The sequence below is a fragment of the Scleropages formosus genome, chromosome 13 (assembly GCF_900964775.1).
Source record: "Scleropages formosus chromosome 13, fSclFor1.1, whole genome shotgun sequence".
Lineage (NCBI taxonomy): Eukaryota > Metazoa > Chordata > Actinopteri > Osteoglossiformes > Osteoglossidae > Scleropages > Scleropages formosus.
The window spans coordinates 14,941,738-14,965,945 of NC_041818.1; the positions used below are offsets into that span (position 1 = coordinate 14,941,738).

A 24,208-nucleotide genomic window follows, 5' to 3' on the forward strand; every position below is an offset into this window, starting at 1 on the left:
TATCAGACCACCTTGACATGTTATTGGCAACACGAGATGCAAGATGCAAATTGGGTAGTAAACTGTTGATTCATGGAAATAGATTCTGTACTCCTATGCTGAAAAAGTGAAATTTTAGAATAGTCCAGAATACCTTTTTCACTTTTTGATCCCCTATTCAGGCATCAGATAAGCATCAGTATCATTGTGTCATTTGGATTTTATTTGTCACTGTATGACAGTAGGCTTGGCTGGGTTATGATCTGACCTTGGCCTTCAGATAGTAAGCAGGATTATACAGCTTCACTTGATGTTCGCTGTACATTTGCTGACCCAGTAGTATTGTGTCCATTCTCCTTTTCTTTTAAGGCTCGTAACATCAAGACCTCTGAGCTGTCTGCTGTCAAAATTGTTAAACTGGATCCTGGTAGGTCCATTTGTTACAGAAGGTTTTCTGTTTGCTGTTATGTTATTCTTCATGTTCTATGTAAAGTCCTTTGACCCCTCTTTACTCCTTCCCTGTCCTTCCTGTCCTGCTATCTTCCATATGATTAAAATAAAATCTATGATCTCACACATTACTGCAGCTGAACAGAAGTGTTTGGTTTGACATTTTAAAGTTTCATATGTAGGATGACTTGTTGAAGTGAGGAAGGTGAGATTTTAAAACGGGGTGGAGTAGGGAGGGTTATGCATTACACCCCCACCTGTAAGCTGTCCTTTGCTAGACAAAGCTGTTGTGTGTATCCAAGCACAGATACTGAAACCGTGACAGCAAAACTCTGTTTTAATTTAATTAAGGTTTGGGGAAAAAAAGGGGGTGGCACAGGGTTTTACAGTGATTAGATGGTGATAATTTCTTCATACTTGGGCAACTAGCAGCATAGTGGTTAGAGTTTTGGCCTTTGGATCCGAAGGTCACAGGTTACACTCCAACCTCTGACTGTATTACCCTTGAGCAAGGTACTTACTGTAAAATTGCTCCAGTAAAATATCCTAGCTGTATAAATGGGTAATTAATTGTAAGCTTGTAACATTGTAAGTTGCTTTGGAGAAACATATCAGCTAAATGTAAATTCCTTCCCCATTGTAAAGACTTTGATGCAGGTGAAGTTATTTTTAGTGTGTGATTACAACAGTGGTCTGTACAGCATCCAGTTTTTACACATCAGACTGTCTTACACACTTTTTGCCACTGGCTCTGGATTGCTGTTTTTGTAACTGCATAAGTGGCAACAAAAACTGGATTTATGTGTTTAATATACGTTATATGGCCAAAAGTATTTGGATGCCACTCCTAATTACTGAGTTCAGGTGGTTCAGCTGGACTCATTGTTAACAGGTACATAAAATCCAGAACATAGCTATGCAAACTCCATTGATGATCGCTGGCAGTAGAATGGGTTGTTTGACTTTTGGCCATATAGTGTTTTTTTTTTTTTTGTCAAGTTGATCATATTTCAAAATGATCTCAACCACTACCTGTGTCTCTTTGAGAATTATGTTCCTTACTCATCTCTTGTATTTTTATAAAAATATTCCAGTTAGCAGGTTTAGTTTTCAGTACTTTCAGAACCATGTGATGACCCATCTTCTAGGTGATGACATCACCTCCATCCAGCAGGAAATCACCATGATGAAGGAGTGCAAGCACAAGAACATTGTGGCCTATTTTGGCAGCTACCACAGGTGAGACTTCTTTCATGCAATAATTCCACATGAACCACACTTTTAAAATCTTAATTTGTCCAGACGCAAACTGCAATGTTGCAGTTGCTTGCTCTCTGATAGCTGTTAAACTTGGTGTAATGTAGTCCTCTTTGCATTTTCCTGTTGTCCATGATAGATTTTCTCTGAATTCAGTCATTTAGAAGGAATGCTGACCTCTGTCTTCCAGCACTGTGTTCATGGTACAGGATACAGTCCTCCCATTTCCACCTTCACAAGATATGCAACAGAAATAACTCTTTCAGCATGCACACAGAATAAGTACAAATTAACCAGCAACCCTAAATACAAACAGAAATCACAGTATTTAATAAGTTGTTTCCTTAATTTCTTAACATATTTGACATGCAATTTTTTTAAAAGATTTTTTAAAATTTCTGAAACATTTTATGGTAATACTAGAAAAATACTTTCTTTTTTTTTTTTTTTTTAAAAACCAGGATGAACCCAGACAATTTAATTTGGTTACCTGTAGTTTTCTTGAAGTAAAATGAAAGCAGTGGATTTTTGGACAGTTAAATCTGTTGTGACTGAACCTCATGAACATTGTCCTGGGCTGGACAATATGTCTGATGGTGCCACTATGTGTAGTGTAATCTTGTTTTTTTGCAAATTTGGATTCTTGTGACAGCAATTAGGAAGGCACAAACCAAAGCAGGTGTATACAGTGTTGGGTTTTTATATATTCACGTTATCTAGAATTGCTCATTCGAGTTGTTTTCCTGTGAAACTGTCATCAGTCAATCAAAAACTTAGTGAAATGAAATCAAATAGGTAAATCAATTTCTAAGACTTAAACATATTCAAAACTCTCAAACATGAATGTACAAGCTTTTTTGTACAAGTTAATATGGTACAAAATATTTGAGCACCTGATCACCCACTGAAGCTGTGCAGACATAGAATGAAGGTGGTGGTTGACTATTGTAGCTCATGTTTTAGTTTTGAGACCTCCCTGAGTAAAAGTTTTTTCAGATATATTTTTTACAATCTGCATGAAACATAACTCTTATTTATATTTCACCTTTTATCCTACACTAAACAAAGTCCAAATAAAACAGAGAGTAACTCAGTAAAATTCAAGTCTGGAGTATCAGCATCAGGGAATGACATATTTCTTTCCCCAGGAATACCAAACTGTGGATATGTATGGAGTATTGTGCAGGGGGGTCTCTCCAGGACATTTACCATGGTAAGTGGTTAACTATAGTACTTTATGCATAAATGTACCAAAAATACTATTTGATATCAGTTACTTCAGAAAAGGCAATAGATTGCAGATCTCATTCTAAAGCTGGACTGTCAGACTCAGTTCCTGTGTGATTATATAAGATGGTGTTCGTTCCTGTCCTGCTTCCTGGCTTAAAGAGTCTAATTACAGTATATGTTTGTCTAATAGTTTGACATTTAAGTACAGTTATTGGAAACTAGTTTTTTTTTTTTTCTCCTCCTCTTTGCGAGGCATTTATTTAACAAATTTGATCAGGAAATGAGCCAGCATGTTTTCCCAGATCCTCTGTAGCTGTTATCAGAGATACTAAAGCAGGCTTGTGGATTGCTTTGCTTTCAGTCTTCTGTCCAGGTTGGCTGTCACAGTATTGCCCAGGTTTACTAAAACTTTTGCGTGGTACTCTGTTTTATTTATATATTACATACAAACAAAGGGTGTTGAAGCAAAACTTTGAATACTCAGACATCAAATAACTGTTTAACACTTCAGTTATAAAATGCAGGGTTAAAGATGTGATCTGAGGGCTTTCATATTTAATCAGAACATGGATAAAACATATGAGGGGTGCTCTGCTTATGATATATTGAGAACATCTGTTTGTATATATTTTTGTATGAGCAGTACTGAAACCTGTATTAGGTGATGCTAAGGTGTTGCTGTGCTGCGTGCAGCTCATCTGACAGAGCTTGTCATGTTCCCACAGTTACAGGGCCACTGAAGGAGAAACAGATTGCCTATGTCTGCAGAGAAACTCTCCAGGTTTGTGCACAGCCAAGGTCCTTGTCAAGGTGGTTTGGAATGCAACTACATTTATGTTCAATAGCACTGATGTAGCCTAAGTTGTAATGTTGCATTTTACATACAGTCATGTGAAAAATAAAGTACACCTTCTTTGAATTCTATCGAGACATAAAAAAAAAATCTGGTCCTTAGCAGGTCTTAAAATTAGGTAAATACAACCTCAGATGAACAACACATGACAAATTATACCATGTCATGATTGAACAAAAATAAAGCTGAAATAGAGAAGCCGTGTGTGGAAAAACTAATTATATCTTATGATCCAATAGCTTGTAGAACCACCTTTAGCAGCAATAACTTGAAGTAATTGTTTTCTGTATGACTTTGTCAGTTTCTCACATCGTTGTGGAGAAATTTTGGCCCACTCTTCTTTACAACGTTGCTTCTGTTCATTGAGGTTTGTGGACATTTGTTTATGCACAGCTCTCTTAAGGTCCCACCACAACATTTCAGTCAGGTTGAGGTCTGGACTTTGACTGGGCCATTGCAACACCTTAATTCTTTTCTTTTTTCAGCCATTCTGTTGTAGATTTGCTGGTGTGCTTGGGATCATTGTCCTGTTGCATGACCCAATTTCGGCCAAGCTTTAGCTGTCGGACAGACAGCCTCACATTTCAATCTGGAATACTTTGGTATACAGAGGAGTTCATGGTCAACTCAATGACTGCAAGGTGTCCAGGTCCTGTGGCTGCAAAACAAGCCCAAATCATCACCCCTCCACCACTGTGCTTGACAGTTGGTATGAGGTGTTTGTGCTGATATGCTATGTTTGGTTTTCGCCCAACGTGGCGCTGTGCATTATGGCCAAACGTTTCCACTTTGGTCTCGTCTGTCCAAGGGACATTGTTCCAGAAGTCTTGGAGTTTGTTCAGATGCAACTTTGCAAACCTAAGCCATGCTGCCATGTTCTTTTGAGAGAGAAGAGACTTTCTCCTAGCAACCCTTCGAAACAAACCATACTTGTTCAGTCTTTTTCTAATTGTACTGTCATGAACTCTGACATTTAACATACTGTCTGAGGCCTGTAGAGTCTGAGATGTGACTCTTGGGTTTTTTGCAATTTCTCTGAGCATTGCACGGTCTGACCTTGAGGTGAATTTGCTGGGACGTCCACTCCTGGGAAGATTGGCAACTGTCTTGAATGTTTTCCACTTGTGAATAATTTTCCTCACTGTAGAATGATGGATTTTAAATTGTTTGGAAATGGCCGTATAACCCTTTCCAGATTAATGGGCAGCAACAATTGCTTCTCTGAGATCATTGCTGATGTCTTTCCTCTTTGGCATTGTGTTACCACACATCTGAATGCTCCAGACCAGTAAACTGCCAAAACTTCTGCCTTTATAGAGGTGGTCATACTTGCTGATGATCAATTAATCAAGGGCATTTGATGAACAGCACCTGGCTGCTACTTACCCTCTTAATTTGTATGGAAGCAGTAAGGGTGTACTTAGTTTTTCGCACATGGCTTCTCCATTTTGGTTTTATTTTTGTTAAATAAATCATGATACGGTGCAATATGTCATGTGTTGTTGTTGTTGTTGTTGTTGTTGTTGTTGTTGTTCATCTGAGGTTGTATTTACTGATCCTTAAGACCTGCTAAGGACGAGATGATTTTTTATTATGTCCTGATACGTAAAACCATAGAATTCAAAGAGGGTGTACTTTCTTTTTCACATGCCTGTACGTATTATCTTACTACGTGATGCTGAAAAATAACTTGCATATTACAGATTACAGCTTTCATTCAGCTATGAGTTATTTTGGCAGGGTTAGCCTCTCACCAGGCTCGTGGCAACACAATCAAGGACAGGAACTGCTGAAGAACCTGCTGGGCGTTGTCATTAATGTGACACTGAGCTCAGTTTTCTACCCACCTCAGTGCGTCAACTCACTGCATCATTCTGTCCCCCCCACAGGGCCTTCATTATCTTCATGAAACAGGAAAAATGCACAGAGACATTAAGGTGAAGTTCCAGCATATGGCACCAGCCCTCTAACACAGTGGGGTCCCTGACTTGGAAAAGAAGCCTGTTAACTATTCACACGTATAATTTTAGTGGTGTGGCGCACACCACTCCACAGATTAGTAATCATAATGAGTGGCTAAGATTGTTTATACGTAGTTTTTAATCGTTATTTTAAGCATATGATTTGCATAGCGCATTGGGCTTTTGATTGCTTAATGGACTAGGGGAGAGGGTGCGGCTAGACAGCCCTTGGAGCAAGCAACTTAACTTTAGTTCCTCCAGTGCAGTATCTAGCTGTAAAATTCTCAACAATAATATAAGGTGGAGCACTAATTTCAGTGGAGAAGAAAGGCACCCTTGTTGTATGGGAAGCTTACTGGTGTGGATGGACTTGTGAGTATTGAGGACCAGAGCATATACTGATTTCTGGTACAACTGGTCTCTTAATAGCTTGATTGAAACCACTATTTGCAATGAAATGAATGGCTTTTCCATGTGTAAATCAATTGCTATTTTGGAGGTAGCTAAGTCCTGAAGATCCTTACTTTTGGTTTAATACTAAAGAGGGTTTTGTATTGAGGGTATGGGTGAGGTGGTTAGTGGATGTGTTAAGACTATAATTTGCTTAGCATGTTGGCCATTGAGACTTCGACATTGGTATTTTTTTCTTTACACAGGGGGCTAACATCCTTCTAACAGATCGAGGGGATGTCAAACTTGGTAAGAATACATTTTCGACTATATAGATACAGATTTGCTGCTTTTTATAAGCAAGAGAAACATTTGAGTTTTAAAGGCCATGAAAGGTCTGTATTAAATTTTTCATTGATGCTATTTGCCTCTTTGCTCTCATCATTTGTTCAGCTGACTTTGGTGTGGCTGCAGAGATCACTGCCTCAGTAGCCAAAAGGAAGTCCTTTATTGGTACACCCTACTGGTAAGATATTTACAGCTTTTTTAATCTTACATTCAATGATGCAGAAACAACAAACTGAGAAAAAGAGGCTAAACAGTGAGATAAAGTTTGAGCAAAATCAATGGATATTTTCAGAAGATGTTATGTCTGTTGTCCCTGGTTTACTGGAGGTGCACTTCCCATTGGTGGGATAACAAATCTAAAGAACAGGCCTCCCTGCACCCTTCTTGTCTTAGTATTACTCTGGTTGCTTCTTAAAAAATCCCCATGTGTAAAGAATTAACTGTTGTGTTGAGGTCAGTACTCAGTTACTGTGGCTGAGTGCATAATACTTGAATACATAATGAAAGAGCAATGTAAAAATTTCATCTGCATTTCAGCTGGGCCACAATAAGGCACAGTTGTTTAATATTAAAATGTTTATAAAATTGTGAATATCATTTTTTTAGGTTTTTTAGCACTGTAGTCCTGTCAAATTGTTCTGCTGAAATGTATTTTTTTTTTAAAATGCAACTCAAAATTACCAGTATTTAACATTTTTTAATCTAGCTTGATATGATTAATGCCTTAAATTTTTGATAAATGCACGTTTTTAAAAACTCTGTAAATATTAGGAAAAGCAGTTAGATTTGTGTTATTTTCATGTTTTTGCTGCCAGTATAATTCTGTTCTCTTGTAGTTCTGACTGCGGTTCTGTCCCGCAGTTGTAACTGAGGATTCCAGAGCAGAAGAAAAGTTTTGCAGAGGGTGTGGCTAAAGCTGGGAGTATCTGAGATAATGGCTGAATAGATATTCAGGACATTAGAGGCTGCCTGCTGTTTTTCTGTGCTGGGATGTTCTGTGCTCTCCTGTGTTTTATTGTGTATATGGGAGTATAAATGTTTGAGCTAAGACTGTAAAAATAAGACAGTTGTAAATATTTATTTTTTTTTCTTTTTTGTATGTGATCCTTCCCTTTCAGGATGGCACCGGAAGTGGCAGCAGTGGAGAAGAAGGGTGGTTATAACCATCTGTGTGACATCTGGGCAGTGGGCATCACGGCCATTGAGCTGGCGGAGCTACAGCCACCCATGTTTGACCTGCATCCAATGAGGTTGGCACACAGTTACTGACGTCTTTAAAATGCATTCTTCTCCATGGACCTGTGTATGTGCTTAATATCCATCTTCCTTCTCAACAAAAGCAGACTGTAGAGCTGCAGAGAGTCAGCTTTTTTTTTTTTTTTTTAAACAGAAACATGAAAGACAAACTCAATGTAGTGGAGAAAGAAGGTTCAGATTTGAGAAGTTAAATTTAGTGTGGTATACCAAACTAGGTTATGATGCACCGCAAGCCCTAAGTAAAAGGGATACACACACACTTTTTCTGAACCGCTTGTCCGAGACAGGGTTGCGGGGAACTGGAGCCTACCCGGCAACACAGGGCGTAAGGCTGGAGGGGGAGGGGACACACCCAGGACGGGACGCTAGTCCGTCGCAAGGCACACCAAGCAGGACTTGAACCCCAGACCCACTGGAGAGCAGGACCTGGTCCAACCCACTGCGCCACCGCGCCCCCCGTAAAAGGGATACATAACTGAAAAATCTATGGCTCAAAGTAACTGCCCAGAATGTTCTCTTTTGCTTCCAATGAAAACCTTTTCCAGGGAGGTGGCAGCATGTTAGATATTGTTTTTGACTATATCATATGTTTCTGTCAGGTCTAAATTACAGTACCTTTTAAAAACTTTTTTCCCCCAGAGCCTTGATGCTGATGTCAAAGAGCAACTTCCAGCCTCCTAAACTCAAAGACAGAACCAAGTGGTAAGATATAGGACTAATTCAATACCATGATAAAGACATGATCTGAATAGCTTTAAGAAAATCAGAATGATGATTTGACAGCTATGTTTCACCTCTATACATTTGGTGAATTCATTTACAGTGCTGTGGAAAAGTATTTGCCCCCATCCTGATTTCTTTTGTTTTTGTGTATATCTCATACTAAATAGTTTTAGATCTTCAAACGAAATGCAACATAAAACAAAGGCAACCTTTAAGTTTTTTGAATTTTTATTGAAGCAAAAAAAAAAAAGTTTTCCAACACCTACCACCCACCTGAAAAACTAATTGCCCCCTTAAAATATGGTTGTGTCACCTTTAGCAACAATAACTGCAACCAAACACTTCCGATAGCTGGAGATCAGTCTTTCACTGCACTGTGGTGGAATTTTGGCCCATTTTTTTTTTTTTTTTTTTTTTTTTTTTTTTTTTTGCATAGCAGTTTAGCTACATTGGAGGGTTTTTGAGCATGAACTACCTGTTTAAGGTCCTGCCACAGCATCTCAATTGGGTCGAAGTCAAGACTTTGACTAGGCCACTCCAAAACTTTAATTTAGCTTTTTTTCAGCCATTCAGAGGTGGACTTACTCCTATGCTTTGGATCATTGGCTGCATAATCCAGTTGTGCTTGAGTTTCAACTTACCGACTGAAGACCAAACATTTTCCTTTAGGATTTTTTAGTTGAGAGCAGAATTCATATTTTCCTCAATTATTGCAAGTTGCCCAGCAAAGCACCCCCACACCATCACACTGCCACCACCATGCTTAACCGTAGGTATGATGTTCTTTTTGTGGAATTCAGTGTTTGGTTTACGCCAGATGTAACAGGACCCCTGACTTCCAAACAGTTCCACTTTCGAATCAGTACACAGAATGTTCTCCCAAAAGGTTTGAGGATCATCGAGGTGTGTTTTGGCAAAATTCAGATGAGCCTTAATGTTCTCCTGGGTTACCAGTGGTTTTCACTTGGCCACTCTTCCATGGATGCCATTTTTGCCCAGTGTCTTTCTGATAATGGAGTCATGAACAGTGACCTTTATTGATGCAAGAGAGGCCTGTAGGTCCTTTGATGTTCTCCTCGGCGCTCTTGTCACTTCGTGAATGAGTCGTCACTGTACTTATGAGAAGGTTCACTACTGTGCTGAATTTTTTTCCATTTGGAGATAATGGCTCTCACTCTGGTTCTTTGTATTCCTAGAGCATTTGAAATAGCTTTGTAACCCTTCCCAGACTGATGTATTTCAATCACCTTCTACCTTATCATTTCTGGACTTTTTTTTGTAACTTTGGCATAGTGTTACTGTATAAGACCTTTTAACCAACATCATGCTGTTGAAAAAGTTCTATTTAAGTGTTGATTTGATTGAACAGGGCTGGCAGTAATCAGACCTGGTTGCATCTCGTCCAGCTGAACCCCATTATGAATGCAGTTTCAGAGATTTGGGGAAATCTAGTACGAGGGCAAATACATTTTCACACAGGCCCAGTTGGTATTGGATAACTTTTTTTTTGCTTCAATATATAACATTATCATTTGAAAACAGTATTTTGTATTTACTCAGGTTGCCTTTGTTTTATGTTAGATTTTGTTTTAATTTCTGAAACAATTTAGTAGATTTTCACAAAAAACAAGAAATCAGGATGGGGACAAATACTTTTTCACAGCACTGTATCTGTGTCATCTTAAATATTATTTGCATAAAACTATTTCTGACTGTAGTCTTTACACCCTATAGCAGTTATGAATGTGTGACTCCTCGGTAACATTAATAAACCATTGTTAAAATTGAGCTGATCGTATTTTGAGTGTATAACTCTAAGCTGGAATACACAGTGTGTAAGCTTCTACTGATGCTTTTTTTTTTTATCCTTTTGCTTACTAAAATTTAATGAGTGCAATAGGTTGCATGATGGTTAGAGCTGTTACCTTGTAATTAAGAGGTCCTAGGCTTAAGCCCTTGCACCTGCTATAGTATCCATCCATCCATCCATCCATCTTCCTCCGCTTATCCGGGACCGGCTCGCGGGGGCAGCAGTCCAAGGAGAGCCCCCAGACTTCCCTCTCCCCGCACACCTCCTCCAGCTCCTTTGGGGGAACCCCAAGGCGTTCCCAGGCCAGCCGGGAGACGTAGTCTCTCCAACGTGTCCTGGGTCTGCCCCGAGGCCTCCTCCCAGTGGGACATGCCCGGAACACCTCCCCAGGGAGGCGTCCAGGAGGCATCCGAAACGGATGCCCGAGCCGCCTCAACTGACTCCTCTCGATGCGGAGGAGCAGCGGCTCTACTCCGAGCTCCTCCCGGGTGACTGAGCTCCTCACCCTATCCCTAAGGGTGCGCCCAGCCACTCTGCGGAGGAAACTCATTTCTGCCGCTTGTATCCGCGATCTCATTCTTTCGGTCATGATCCAGAGTTCATGACCATAGGTGAGGGTAGGAATGTAGATCGACCGGTAAATTGAGAGCTTTGCCTTACGACTCAGCTCCTTCTTCACCACAACAGACCGGTACAATGACCGCATTACTGCGGTCTCCGCACCGATCCGTCTGTCAACCTGCCGCTCCATTTTTCCCTCACTCGTGAACAAGACCCCGAGATACTTAAACTCCTCCACTTGAGGGAGGAGCTCCCCCTAACCCGGTGGGGGCAATCCACCTTTTTCCGACTGAGGACCATGGTCTCGGATTTGGAGGTGCTGATTCTCATCCCCGCCACTTCGCACTCGGCTGCAAACCCCTCCAGTGCACGCTGTAAATCTTGATTCGATGAAGCCAACAGGACCACATCGTCCGCAAAAAGCAGAGACGAGATCCTGCGGCCACCAAAACAGACACCCTCCGTTCCCTGGCTGTGCCTAGAAATTCTGTCCATAAAGATAATGAACAGAATCGGTGACAAAGGGCAGCCCTGGCGGAGTCCAACATGCACCGGGAACAGGTCTGACTTACTGCCGGCAATGCGAATCAAGCTCCTGCTCTGGTCATACAGGGAACAAACAGCCCGTAACAGCGAGCCCCGAACCCCATAATCCCGAAGTACCCCCCATAGGATGCCACGAGGGGCATGGTCGAATGCCTTCTCCAGGTCCACAAAACACATATGGACTGGTTGGGCAAACTCCCACGAACCCTCCAGCACCCTAGTGAGGGTATAGAGCTGGTCCAGTGTTCCACGGCCAGGGCGAAAACCGCATTGCTCCTCCTGAATCCAAGGTTCGACTATCGGTCGGATTCTCCTTTCCAGTACCCTGTCATAGACTTTCCCAGGGAGGCTAAGGAGTGTGATCCCCCTGTAGTTGGAACACAATCTCCGGTCTTAAAAAGAGGGACCACCACCCCGGTCTGCCAGTCCAGAGGCACCGTCCCCGAACTCCACGCGATGCTGCAGAGGCGTGTCAGCCAAGACAGCCCCACAACATCCAGAGACTTGAGAAACTCGGGGCGGATCTCATCCACCCCCGGAGCCTTGCTACCGAGGAGTTTTTTGACTACCTCAGCAACTTCAGCCAGGGTAATGGACGAGTCCCCCTCCGAGTCCCCGGCCTCAGCTTCGTCTACAGAAGGCGTGTCGGAGGGATTGAGAAGATCCTCAAAGTACTCCTTCCACCGCCCGAGGACATCCTCAGTTGAGGTCAGCAGTGCACCACTTCCACTGTAAACAGTGTTGGCGGAGCACTGCTTCCCCCCTCTGAGTCGCCGGACGGTTTACCAGAATCTCTTTGAGGCCAACTGAAAGTCTTCCTCCATGGCCTCACCGAACTCCTCCCAGGCCCGAGGCCTGCTATAGTAACTCTTTATAAAATTACTTACCCTGAATTGCTCAAGGGAAATTACCCAGCTTCACAAATAGGTCGAAAATTACAAGTTGCCTTGGACAGAAGTGTCAGATAAATGAATAAATGTAAATTGGTGGAGCTAAGCTAAGGGTACAATAATCCTTCCAGGACAGGTGGTGATTAGTTGATTTTAGCAGCTTCAGTATGGCCAGGGAATCCATGTTGTCTACACTGTGATCTTCCTGTAGGTCTGCACTGTTTCATAGTTTTGTGAAGATGGCCCTCACCAAGAATCCCCGCAAGAGACCTACAGCAGAGAGGCTGTTGGAGGTACACAGCATCACCTTGGTGGCTATGCTTCTGCTAACAGCCTCTAAAGCAGTGTTCTGAGAAAGGAATGTTACTGTAATGGGTGATATACATATAGTTGCAATCTAACACATCTTGTACCCTATGAAATCTAAGTAACACACCAGAAATAATCTACACAACACATAGATTCCTGTTAGAAATACATACTGTTTTGCCATAGAAAGTACCTTTTATATATGCTGTTGCATATTTATTTGGTATACTTTGTGTGTGTGTGTGTGTGTGTGTGTGTGTGTGTGTACACACAGGTGAAATAAATAAGAAAATGCTGGCAAATACATAAAATTATATATGCAAATCTGTTTCTGTAGGCCTTGAAATGTCTATGTATGTAGCCTGATGCCGCTTTTCGATAAGGGGGCTTCTGTATGACCAATGATCTCTCCCCAGCACCCGTTCATGACCCAGCTGTTGACTCGGACTCTGGCCATTGAGCTCCTGGACTTGGCCAGTAACCCTGAGCTCCATGCTGCCTCGAGTCAGGATGACAGTGACCCAGATGTGAGTGTACCTGGTTGTTCTTATTATTGTTATTAATATGTATTTTTTGATATAGTTAGTTACTTTTGAAAACTACCGGTCAAAGAAGTGTGACTGTTTTCAGGGATCTTTGGGATGTGTCAGTGTTTGTTTATATCTGCCCATGGGTATGTATTTTTGTGTGTTTATCCCCAGGCATCTGATGTCTCCCCTGATAAGATCAAGTCTGCAGGCAAACAGCGCACGGTGGAGAGGTCTCTATCAGAGGAACAGTGTGAGTATATAGGCTGGTTCCGTCTTTCCTATTTGCCCAGACCTTTGTGGTGGTCAGCACGTTTGGAAGTTTGGTTTACATTACATTTATTAATTTAGCAGATCCTTTTCTCCAGAGTGATGTACATCTCACAGAGAAATGCAATGAGTTCATTACTTAATTTTGTTACATTCCACCATATCAACTAATGCACATCACCCGGGTACCTGCCTTAAGGTTTATCCATTAATAGACTTTCGACTCACAAAACATGTTAAAGTAGCCCTTTCCACTGCTGCTACATTGTTGTGGAAAATATGTGTTTGTCTGATCTGGTCAATGCTGAGACCATAATGACCACTGTGAATCACTTAACTGATTCCATCAGCTTTATCACACAAACTGGGATGTAGGGTCACCAGCTGAGGATCCACTGACAAGATCCTGTTCAGCCAGGCTTATGAGATCAGAGTGATCACAGAACACTGCGCACACCAATGGCCATGCAGGGTGGTGGCAGCCTTTTAGCCCACACATATGGACACATGCAGTGGGGAGGAAATGACCATGACTGAGGAGCCATTGTTGGGGCTTGTAGCTGAGGCTTCAGTGGTCCACAGCTCGGCTGCTGACTGTACTCCCACTCTGGGGCATGAAAAGAGCCTGTGTGACTCTATGCTATATAGCATACACATATTGTTTACTTGGGGTATGTGGTGGCGTGGCAGGTTCAGCTGGTTGCCACTGTGTGGCTGGCCTGAGGTTCGAGCCCTGCTTGGGGTGCCTTGCGACGGACTGGCATCCCATCTTGGGTGTATCCCCTCCCCCTTCGGATTGCGCCCTGTGTTGCTGGGTAAAGCTTCAGCTTGCCGCGACCCCACTCGGGATAAGTGTTTTTGACGATGGATGGATATTGTTTCCTCATGCCACCACACCACAAGAGCAAATGAATAGTGAATACTGTCACGGCTGTTGACATATTCTGTACAGTGTACTAATGTGAGAAAGAGTGCTGAATTGCTTTTCTGTGTTAGTTGACCAGCTGAAGTTTGGCCCCCCCAGGAGAAAAGTGACAGACCCCTGTCCAGATCAGGTAAGGATGCTGTTTGCACACCTGGCATCAGGTCTTGTCTACATACAAAGATTAAAGGTTTTGTGTGAGGGATATGACAGCCATGTGGTACACTGCTGTACCTACGGTTTATTCTGTACCTATTGTTAATATACATTGAGCTTTAAGTCACAGTGCTTGACAGTATGATGTTCCTGAATATTGATATCCATACTGTCCATCTAGTTATATGATCTGAATAACAGCTTCAGGATCTCCAGTCTCAGTCTGGAAGTACTAGTTTAGTAATGACTAGTTATCACCGGTCTCATTGTACATTTTTCTTGCATATCCTGACATAGTTCTCAAAATGCACATTCTGAAGTGACAACAGCAAAGGTTACAGAGCATTATACTTTTAGTTTTTACCATGCATATGGAAATTTTTTTATTTTTATCTCTGGATAAATGTAATTACAGTTTGGCTTGATTTTGAGAATAACTGTGGTATTTTTACACTGTCTTGAGCCAGCATTCTTGGGATGTAGTGTGAACCTGATTGGTGGTGAAATGAGGACAGTGAAGTCAGTAATTTATTTCATGCACACAGGGCCATTATGATGAATGGAGCTTGTCAGAAGAGGAAGATGACTCTCCGTAAGACTCAAAACATTGTTCTTTGCTTTATTCTCATAGTATCAAAGAGCAATGGAAGTATCTGGCAGTCTTGGACAATTATTGCAGTAATTAACATTTCTTCATACAGGGAGAACACTTTCCCACTCATTTATAGAGCTGTCATTGGCTGAAGGCAGAAAAAGTGCACAACAGTTGTTATAGTGGTTAATCATAGACACTTCAGACTAAATACTTATGTTCAAAAGGACTAGTTCAAAACCCATGTGTTCTGGCAATGACACCTGAACCTGATTGCTCCAGTTGGTATCTAACAGTTTAAATGGGACATCTGGTAGTGTAGTGGTTAGCGCTACTACCTTTGGATCCAAAGGTTGCAGGTTTGATCGCCACTTGTAGCTGTAGTACCCTTGAGCAAGTTACTTACCCTAAAATTGCTCTAGTAGAAATTACCCAGCTGAGTAAATGGGTAAATAACTAGGTATCTTAACATTGTAAGTGGCTTTGGAGAAAAGTATCAGTTAAATTAAATGTAAATGGGTAAAACGGCCAGCTCTTTAATGTTACTTGCATAGAAGTGTCAGAACATTCATTAATTCATTCATATAATCATTCATTGTCTGATGCAGGGTTGCAGTGCTCCAGATACTATTTGGGGGCATGTGGCAGAGTACACCATGCTTTGCAGGACAAGCTGTCCCACACATACCCAAAACAATATATGTATGCTCACTCTCGGAATTGCACCTTACTGGCAATTTAAAGTCACAGGCTCAGCTGGAATGTATCTTTGGATTGTGGGTGGCATCTAGAACACCTGGAAGAAACGCGCACAAACATGGGGAGAACATGCAAACTACACACAGACTAAACTGTTTTTAAACCCATGTTTAAATTCAGGCACCAGTGCTGCCTGCAGTATCATTGTGTCATTCTAGCGTCAGAATAAATAATGTCAGGGTTTTTTACATTAGAATCTTGGAAGTGCTGTTGACATATCTATAAAGGACAGGTGAAACTTGCGTAGCTGTTGTTTTGTGCAGCACTGTCATTTTTGATCATAGTGTCAAACTTTTTTTTTCTTTATTTTCTTCACATCAGGAGCCTTTTGGAATGTGTTGAGGAGGCCTTGCTGGAGAGGTGAGACTCCATTTCCAAACCCTTTGTCACTTAGCATCACCAGGAGCCAGACTGAGGCCTCCGTAATTGCAGTCCATGTTGGTATTTCTCTGCATTATCTGTTGAGGTGATCTTTGTCTGCTTTCTAGTATGGTTAAAATCCTACAACACTGTTTCAGCTCTGATCAACACAAAGTCTAAAAGCTTTAAGTGGTTTCAACTTGTGTGTGCAGTTCCATTTAAAAAAAAAAAAAAAAAAAATTGATCATACAACAACATAAATATAAAAAGGGTTTTTACAAATGTATCCCAAAAGTTTTGAGCATTTTAGCCAATGTTGTGCTTGTTGTTTCCTTTAAGTCTGAATTACACAAGAAATGCACATTGAAATGATAGTATTTCCTTCCTGTCTTCAGTTGTTTGGGTGTGCTGCTATATTATATTCACACACACACACACACACACACACACACACACACACACTGGCTGAAGCTGCTTGTCCCAAGTGGGGGACACAGCAGACTGGAACCTAACCTGGCAACACAGGGCGCAGAGCTGGAGGGGTATGGGACACACCCAGGACAGGATGCCAGTCCATCACAAGGCACCCCAAGCAGGACTTAAACCTCAGACCCACCAGAGAGCAGGACCCAACCAAACCCACTGCTCCACCGTGCCCCCGCTATATTATATTCAGTAGTCTTTAAAGTTTTGGGAGGATGGGTGTATGCTGGGTGTGTATTTCACACTGGAGCATTTGCAATTTCGCTTACTTTCAAACACATTGACTGCTTAAAGCCACTAATGTACAATGAAATTTTCTTTAAAATCTTTTATTACAGGAGCCTGACTGTGAAGAAAGCGCCATCTGCTGAGGTAATGGAGATGTGCACATAAAAAAAATGAAATTGTGGGCTTCTGTTCACTGAACATATTTGTGAAGGGGACATGCCCAATGATCAAAACCAGCTGCAATTAGTAATAGCAATGATCGTGTCTCTTTATGTATTTTTAAGGTTTTAGTGAGTTGTCTGTGCACCATAAGTACACTTGTCTTTGAGTATGTTGTCTATAATGATGCACCTTCAAACAGGCTGTAGAGGTATCATGTGTAAGAACCAGTCTGATGTGTACTTGCTGTGTGGCAGTACTGTTCTGCTGAAGAAGACAAGAAGTGTGATGGGTTTAAATGGTGTGGTCTGGTCAGTCCACCCCTGGTGTCCAGCACCTCCTCGCTGCCAGCCTTCAGCTCGGTGTGTCCAAGCCTGGATGACAAAGACCTCACCTTGCGTCCCAATGCCACCCTTGGCCATGACTCTACCCTGCTCCCCAACTCCACCCCTGGTACAGCAAAAGAAGAAAAAAAATCACTTCTCACTCTGGCAACAGCAACCCCTTTTTAATGCAGGAAATTGGTTTCTTTGCCAAGTACTGTCTAGGTGTTCTGCCAGCCAGGATATCAGATTATGGCGCAGTGACCCTTGTGCGCCTGTTGAGGGTGTCATAAAGGACACGGAGAAGCCAGTGACTGTTACTGCTCCAGTCAGAGACCACCCTCTCTCCCCTGAATGGGCCACCTTGAGAAGGAAGACTGAGGAATCTGTGAGTTGCCCAGTGATTGGTTTTTTTTTTTTTTATTATTAACCTGTAATATCCTTATTAGGGTGGTAGGAAGGGCTGTGTTTTGGGACACTGAGACTCAAAGATACTCAAAGGTTACTGCTTCTCCCCCAAGAAGGTTTCCCTTGTAATCAATAAATCACCAGCAGTTTGAGGGTAGAATTGTAAGATTCTGTCCACAGTTCTGGGATTCACAATAGCTGCAAATTTCAAACAAAAATGTTAATTTCTTTATTAAAATTACATCAGATTTAATCTTTTCTTTATTCATCTTTATTCATCAGATTTTGAAATGTGGGATCCAGTGCTGTGTTGTGTGATCATGTCTTTTGTCATTGTTTGTTTTATTTTTTTAAAAAAATTTTAGAGAGCGGATTGTCACGGGCTGCCGCCCACTCCCCAAGTTCATGTAAGTATGATCATATGGTGGTCTGAGGTACAGAGAGAGCTGTTGATACTGCCATTAACCTCACGTCCACAGTTACACTTTAATGTCTAGTGCAACACCAAGTAACTCGGACACCCCTGTGTGCTATGTTGAGGAACTGTTTGTGTTCATGTTCCACAGATGGGTGCCTGTTTCTCCAAGGTGTTCAATGGCTGTCCCCTCAAACTCCACTGCGCTGTCACTTGGGTTCTCCCCAGGACCCGAGGTAGGCTCCCAGGTCACGGTGACTGCTGTACACCATACCTATGGAAGCTGGTCTTTCGGAACCTATATGGACTCGTGTCTCCCCCCAGATCAGTACCTCATCCTAGGTGCAGAGGAGGGTATCTATACCTTGAATCTCAATGAGCTCCATGAAGACACCATGGAAAAGGTACTGTTGTGTCAGTTCTCACTGCTGAAGTGCAGTACCCAAGTACAGTGTTGGATACCTATCAATGTACAGCCATTGCCTGGTTCACATATGTGGTCAGTGATGGTACACTTCTACATCCGTGCCATTTTTGGGCCATGTTCACTAATTTTCACTTTAGGGACTTTGTACATATGTATCTTGATCAATGATCATGTCTAGGATGAAAACTGTACAACCTACTACAGGTGATTCATGATTTGCGATAGGGTTGCATTCTGCGAAACCCATTGTAAGTCGAAAATATTGTAAGTTGAAAATGCATTTAATACACTTAATACACATATCTGTGTGGCAGACAGGAAGATGCGGCTTGCTGCCCAGCATTGCGAGAGAGTATCACACTGCATATCGTTTGCGCGGGAAAAGTTCAAAATTTGAAGGATGGTTTCTACTGAATGTATATCGCCAGCTCACATCGTAAAGTCGAAAAAATCGGAAGCCGAACCATTGTAAATCGGAGACCACCTGTAGTAATATTGGCCTCTGTGCAGGTAGCACAGCTCGCATGTTTACATTGCTTACATGAATCATACATTGCTTTAGATGAAGGTAAGGCTTTTCAGTTTCCTGTATTTTTCGGGGGAGGCAGTGAAATACAGTTAAAAACATTTCTACATCACATAACTTCTTACCTTTGTCTCTGATTTTATGTCCAGGAGGTAGGTGCAGCTCTACTATTCTGTGCCACAAATATTTATCCCCCTTTTTTTAAAAAAATTAATTTTGCAACTCTGGTGCTTTTTTTAATGTGTTATTTTAACAGATGTACACTAAAATAACTATATATTACCTTCTCCCAAGTTTCACACACATTGACTGAAACCACTTGTCCCGAGCGGGGTTGTGGTGAGCCGGAGCCTAACCCAGCAACATAGGGCGTAAGACTGTAGGGGGAGGGGAAACGCTCACCGTTGCAAGGCACCCCAAGCAGGACTCGTACCTCAGAGCCACCGGAGAGCCGGCAGGCCAAACTCCTGCTGCGCCACCGCATCCTGCCCTTCTCCCACCTGTTTAACTAAATTGTTATTCCTTATACAATGGGGCATGTCCAGCAATTGTGGGGTTAACAGACAAATGCAGTTCCTGACAGCATTTTGGTTCTTAACCCTCATGGTGACCAGGCAATGACTGTTTACATTTTAAAATGCATTTCTCAAGTGCTTCTGAATCCACTTTTGGTGCGATTCAGCTGAGAAGGATACTTAATCTTAGTAAATTCCTCACTGCCTGCCTGTATGTTCTGCATTGTTACCTGGTATATTAGCATTCACTAGATGAAATGCTCGTTTTTGAAGAAAGAAAGCAGAATCGTGATGTTTTGAGTTTTCACATCATAAGTGAATTGATTTTTGAGACTGGTTTCAATACCGTTCCCTCTACTGGCCATCATGTGAGATCTCTCTCGTCTGCAGTTACTTCCTCATAGGTGTTCCTGGCTATATGTCATGAACAATGTCCTAATGTCCATCTCAGGTATGACTCTTTCCCCTTCCCCTACTTTCCTCTGCTACACTAACACTTATGTAAAAGTTAGTTATACTTATGACCAGGTTGCTGAAAGGTTAAGAAGTTAGATTGAACATACCGTATTGTAATCACTATTAATATTATTTTTTATTTGGCTGACACCTTTATCTAAGATACCGGATAGACAGACTTGTAATTTCAAATATGTCTTTTGCTGTTACTGAAATGCCTTGCAAATAAGGTGTCCCTGAAGCTATTCATATAACAATTTAGAAAAATTGAACTTTTCTGGAACGCACCAAGAGCCACATCTGCTGCAGAGTGTGGAGTCTGAGCTGTGCTCTAACTCTGTCTTTAGGGAAGTCCAGCCAGCTGTACTCTCACAGCTTGACTGGCCTTTTTGAACAGCGGAGGCACCTGCAAAAGAGACAGGGCCATCTGTCGTTAAGTACGAACCGCCTGACAGAGAGGATCATTCCCAGGTATATATGTTTCTGCGTCTGCATGTGTGTGGTCACGGTGATTTGCCCCATCAGCTGCTGTTACAGCTATATGGACATTATTACTTCTTTCATGTGTCTGACTCAGTAGTTTTTTGATCTTTGGTTTTTTACCATTTTGAAAAGATATACAACTGTTACATTTCTTTGTGTATTTTCCTGGAATGTCAAGAATTTTAATAAATGTGCAGAAATACAATACAGATCAGTGTGAACATAATGTGGTTGTTCTTGGTGCATTGGTTGTTGGAAAATTTGCTCTACATACCGAGATTGGAAATCTGAGGTTAATGTGAAAGTGACACAAAAGGTGTGAGAACAGGATATCTTCCAGTTTAGGAGCCCAAATTCTCCAGCATCCGGTGAATTTTTTTTTCAACAGGAAATTCGTGGTTTCTGTGAAGATAGCGGAAACAAAGGGCTGTCGGAGGTGCAGTGTAGGTGAGCGGAAATCTCCCATGACTATGTGGGACACTCTTAAGTCTAGGCACGACAGGACATTGCCATCAAATTAGTTGGATTTAACTTATAAAGGCCTTCAAGTTAATTATATTGCATATTTTATACCTGTCATATGGTACTAGAAAACTGGTATTATATTTAATTTGAGTAAAACTAGTGATACAGAACAATAAAAGTTAAAATGCTGTTAGTATTATGCATACTAACTATTTATAACCAGCAAAGGAACAATGGGAGGCACTGATTGATGTAAATGGATTGTCTCTTTGTGCGATAGAAGTGTGCTGATAGTCCTCCCTGTCTCTCTTTTTGTCTTTCTGCACCGTGGTTGGGCTCCCTCTGTCTCCATCTGTTTGGCTGGCAGTGCGCAACCCCTACACTGACAGTATATTCCTTTGTGGGGCTGTTCCTTCTGGTCTGGTCCTACTGCTGTGGTATGAGCCCCTGCAGAAATTCCTGCACTTTAAGGTAAGAATTTTTTTTTAACAAAAAAATTAAATTTCTAACATCACCACACATAAAGCAATGTGTGATGTCTGGTGTCTAGGATCTTCTTGCTTTTTTTCTTTTTTTTTTTAAAAAGATCAGGAGTTTACCATAATGCATTTCTTTTCTGTTAATCTGAAATAGCATATAACTGTGACCCTTCCGGAGTCACTACCTATCTTTGAGCTCCTGGTCGTGGAGACAGATGAGCTTCCGCAACTGTGTGTGGGGGTGAGGAGGGCTGGGACTGGGGGTGAGCAGCAACCGGACAGTCTACAGCTGAAGTTTGACATCATCCACCTCAACAACACCACTAATGCAGAATCAGGTATTGAACTATACTAGAGGCATTGGGTATCCTTTGGAGCATGTTTGTGCATATGATAGTTACATGGGTTTATGAAGTAATAATTCCATGACATAGCTGTACATACTTGCAGTTTAAAAGGTATATTTTGTATATGACAGTGATATAGACCTCAAATTCCAGTGTCTACTTGGTGTGTTTACAGACAGCGAGCCCCTCCAGGCGGTGCAGGTGACTCAGTTAGACAGAGACACAGTCCTCATTGCTTTGGAAGGTGGGTTTGCTCTACACACTGAGATGCTGTCAAAAAACGTATTGGTAAAAGAAGTCAGTAGCCTGACAAATGTCAGGGAGTTCTTGGAGCCACTCATAGCATGATGACTGTCCACTTCACAAAAGTCAGTTATCATTTACTGATATTAGCGCTGTCTATTGAGCAAAACATTCTTTAAAGCAGGAAATAAAGCTTCACTCACTCACTCACTCACTCACTCACTCACTCACTCACTCACTCACATGGTTGTGGATTAATGACTTCTTTTCATAAATCCAGTAACTCACAATTCTTGCAATTAATCTAGTTATTTACTTACCTTGAGAAATTCTTCCTATTACTGCTGAACTCAAAAGCACACAGTTTCCCATTCCTGGCAGCTGTTAACTGAAGTGCCCATTTCTCTGCTGCCCCACTTTCCCTCACAGATACGGTGCGGGTGGTAAACCTGCAGGGCTTTCCATGTCAGGATCTGGCTTCGGAGCTGGACTTTGGTTTTCGCATTGAAACGCTGGGTGAGAGCAATGTCAGCAGTCTGTCCTCCACACACATTACTGCTTGCTGCTGTTATGAAGTGGAGATGTGTAGGTGGATCATTGTGAATGAGGCAAAGTCCAGCAAAAAGGCAAGATGAACAAACCCAGGAACATGTTGCTGTTACGGTTGCTAATCAAAATGTTGCTTGCTACAAGATGACAGGTTCTGTTGTGCCTTGTAAGATACTAGTACTGTGCTTTACACTGAAGTGTGGTCTAGTAATAAGTACATTTACATTACATTTATTCATTTAGCAGATGCTTTTTTTAGTGACCAACAGTGAGTTACTCTGCATGTTTTTGTTTATCCTGTGGTTTTGATGATTATTGGGTGACTGATCCTGACACTACCTTTGTGTACAGTTTGTTTACAGGACAGTGTTCTGGCTTTCTGGAAGCATGGCCTTCGTGGGCGCTGCCTGCAATCTAGTGAGGTATTTCTGACTTTGAATGGCAGTTAATCGTTATAAATGATTGAAGCATGTAGATGAGAGGCATCTGAATAAATGAAGTTAGTTTCAAAATGGAAATTCTGGGTAGTTATGACGCTGAATTGCTTGGTGTTTTCACACAGATAACCCAAGAGATTACAGACGAAAGCCGTGCATTCCGGGTTTTGGGCACAATCAGGTACACATCTTTCCACAACCTTTTTAGTAGGGCCTGTGATAAAGTGCCTTGAATATACAGCAGCAGGTGTTTTACTGTAACTACATCTAGGGTCTACATTGTACTGTGAGATGAACCCCAGATGGTTTTATTAATTTTGTATAAAATGTTTCATGTCAGGGGGTGCGGTGGCGCAGTGGGTTGGACCGCAGTCCTACTCTCCGGTGGGTCTGGGGTTCGAGTCCCGTTTGGGGTGCCTTGTGACGGACTGGCGTCCCGTCCTGGGTGTGTCCCCTTCCCCCTCCGGCCTTACGCCCTGTGTTGCCGGGTAGGCTCCGGTTTCCCGTGACCCCGTGAGGGACAAGCGGTTCTGAAAATGTGTGTGTGTGTGTGTGTGTTTCATGTCAGGGGGTGCGGTGGCGCAGTGGGTTGGACCGCAGTCCTACTCTCCGGTGGGTCTGGGGTTCGAGTCCCGTTTGGGGTGCCTTGTGACGGACTGGCGTCCCGTCCTGGGTGTGTCCCCTTCCCCCTCCGGCCTTACGCCCTGTGTTGCCGGGTAGGCTCCGGTTCCCCGTGACCCTGTAAGGGACAAGCGGTTCTGAAGATGTGTGTGTGTGTGTGTTTCATGTCAATTTCATCAAATTATTTCGGTTAAATCACTACCCACATTCATGAGTTTGTAGAGTCCATTTACATCAAACAGATACAACAGCACAATTCCATATTTATTGTTCGTGAAATTGCAGTTTGTCTTTGACAGAAGTTTAACTTATACTGGGATTGACCAGGCTTGAGGTGAAGCAGGGTGGATTTACAGATATCTTTATTTGCAAACCTAAACCAAACAGTGCAACAAGCATAAAAAAGAACATGAACACCAGGCAGCATGTGCATTTATAGTAGTTCTGAACTCTGCAGTTTGAATGTCCCAGTCCCAATTTGCCCACTTAAATAG

General features: G+C 42.0%; 1 protein-coding gene across 2 annotated transcripts in view; it reads left to right on the forward strand.

Moving 5' to 3' along the window:
* The window catches only part of map4k2 (mitogen-activated protein kinase kinase kinase kinase 2), a 29,974-nt gene that overhangs the window by 4,857 nt on the left and 909 nt on the right, over positions 1–24,208 (forward strand). Inside the window, exons 2-31 of one of the 2 annotated variants that reach the window (XM_018744472.2) lie at positions 349–406; positions 1,578–1,668; positions 2,835–2,899; positions 3,642–3,697; positions 5,659–5,706; positions 6,387–6,429; positions 6,574–6,646; positions 7,587–7,718; positions 8,365–8,427; positions 12,467–12,548; positions 12,981–13,091; positions 13,266–13,344; positions 14,358–14,416; positions 14,985–15,031; positions 16,112–16,150; positions 16,972–17,005; positions 17,278–17,473; positions 17,559–17,731; positions 18,117–18,158; positions 18,318–18,402; positions 18,491–18,570; positions 20,025–20,085; positions 20,438–20,561; positions 20,962–21,020; positions 21,406–21,509; positions 21,672–21,855; positions 22,040–22,108; positions 22,537–22,623; positions 23,008–23,078; positions 23,219–23,274. In XM_018744472.2, the coding sequence (XP_018599988.2) occupies positions 349–406; positions 1,578–1,668; positions 2,835–2,899; positions 3,642–3,697; positions 5,659–5,706; positions 6,387–6,429; positions 6,574–6,646; positions 7,587–7,718; positions 8,365–8,427; positions 12,467–12,548; positions 12,981–13,091; positions 13,266–13,344; positions 14,358–14,416; positions 14,985–15,031; positions 16,112–16,150; positions 16,972–17,005; positions 17,278–17,473; positions 17,559–17,731; positions 18,117–18,158; positions 18,318–18,402; positions 18,491–18,570; positions 20,025–20,085; positions 20,438–20,561; positions 20,962–21,020; positions 21,406–21,509; positions 21,672–21,855; positions 22,040–22,108; positions 22,537–22,623; positions 23,008–23,078; positions 23,219–23,274 (2,471 nt within the window). The remainder of the gene's footprint in view (positions 1–348; positions 407–1,577; positions 1,669–2,834; positions 2,900–3,641; positions 3,698–5,658; positions 5,707–6,386; positions 6,430–6,573; positions 6,647–7,586; positions 7,719–8,364; positions 8,428–12,466; positions 12,549–12,980; positions 13,092–13,265; positions 13,345–14,357; positions 14,417–14,984; positions 15,032–16,111; positions 16,151–16,971; positions 17,006–17,277; positions 17,474–17,558; positions 17,732–18,116; positions 18,159–18,317; positions 18,403–18,490; positions 18,571–20,024; positions 20,086–20,437; positions 20,562–20,961; positions 21,021–21,405; positions 21,510–21,671; positions 21,856–22,039; positions 22,109–22,536; positions 22,624–23,007; positions 23,079–23,218; positions 23,275–24,208) is intronic. The other variant, XM_018744473.2, reaches the window with a different exon arrangement.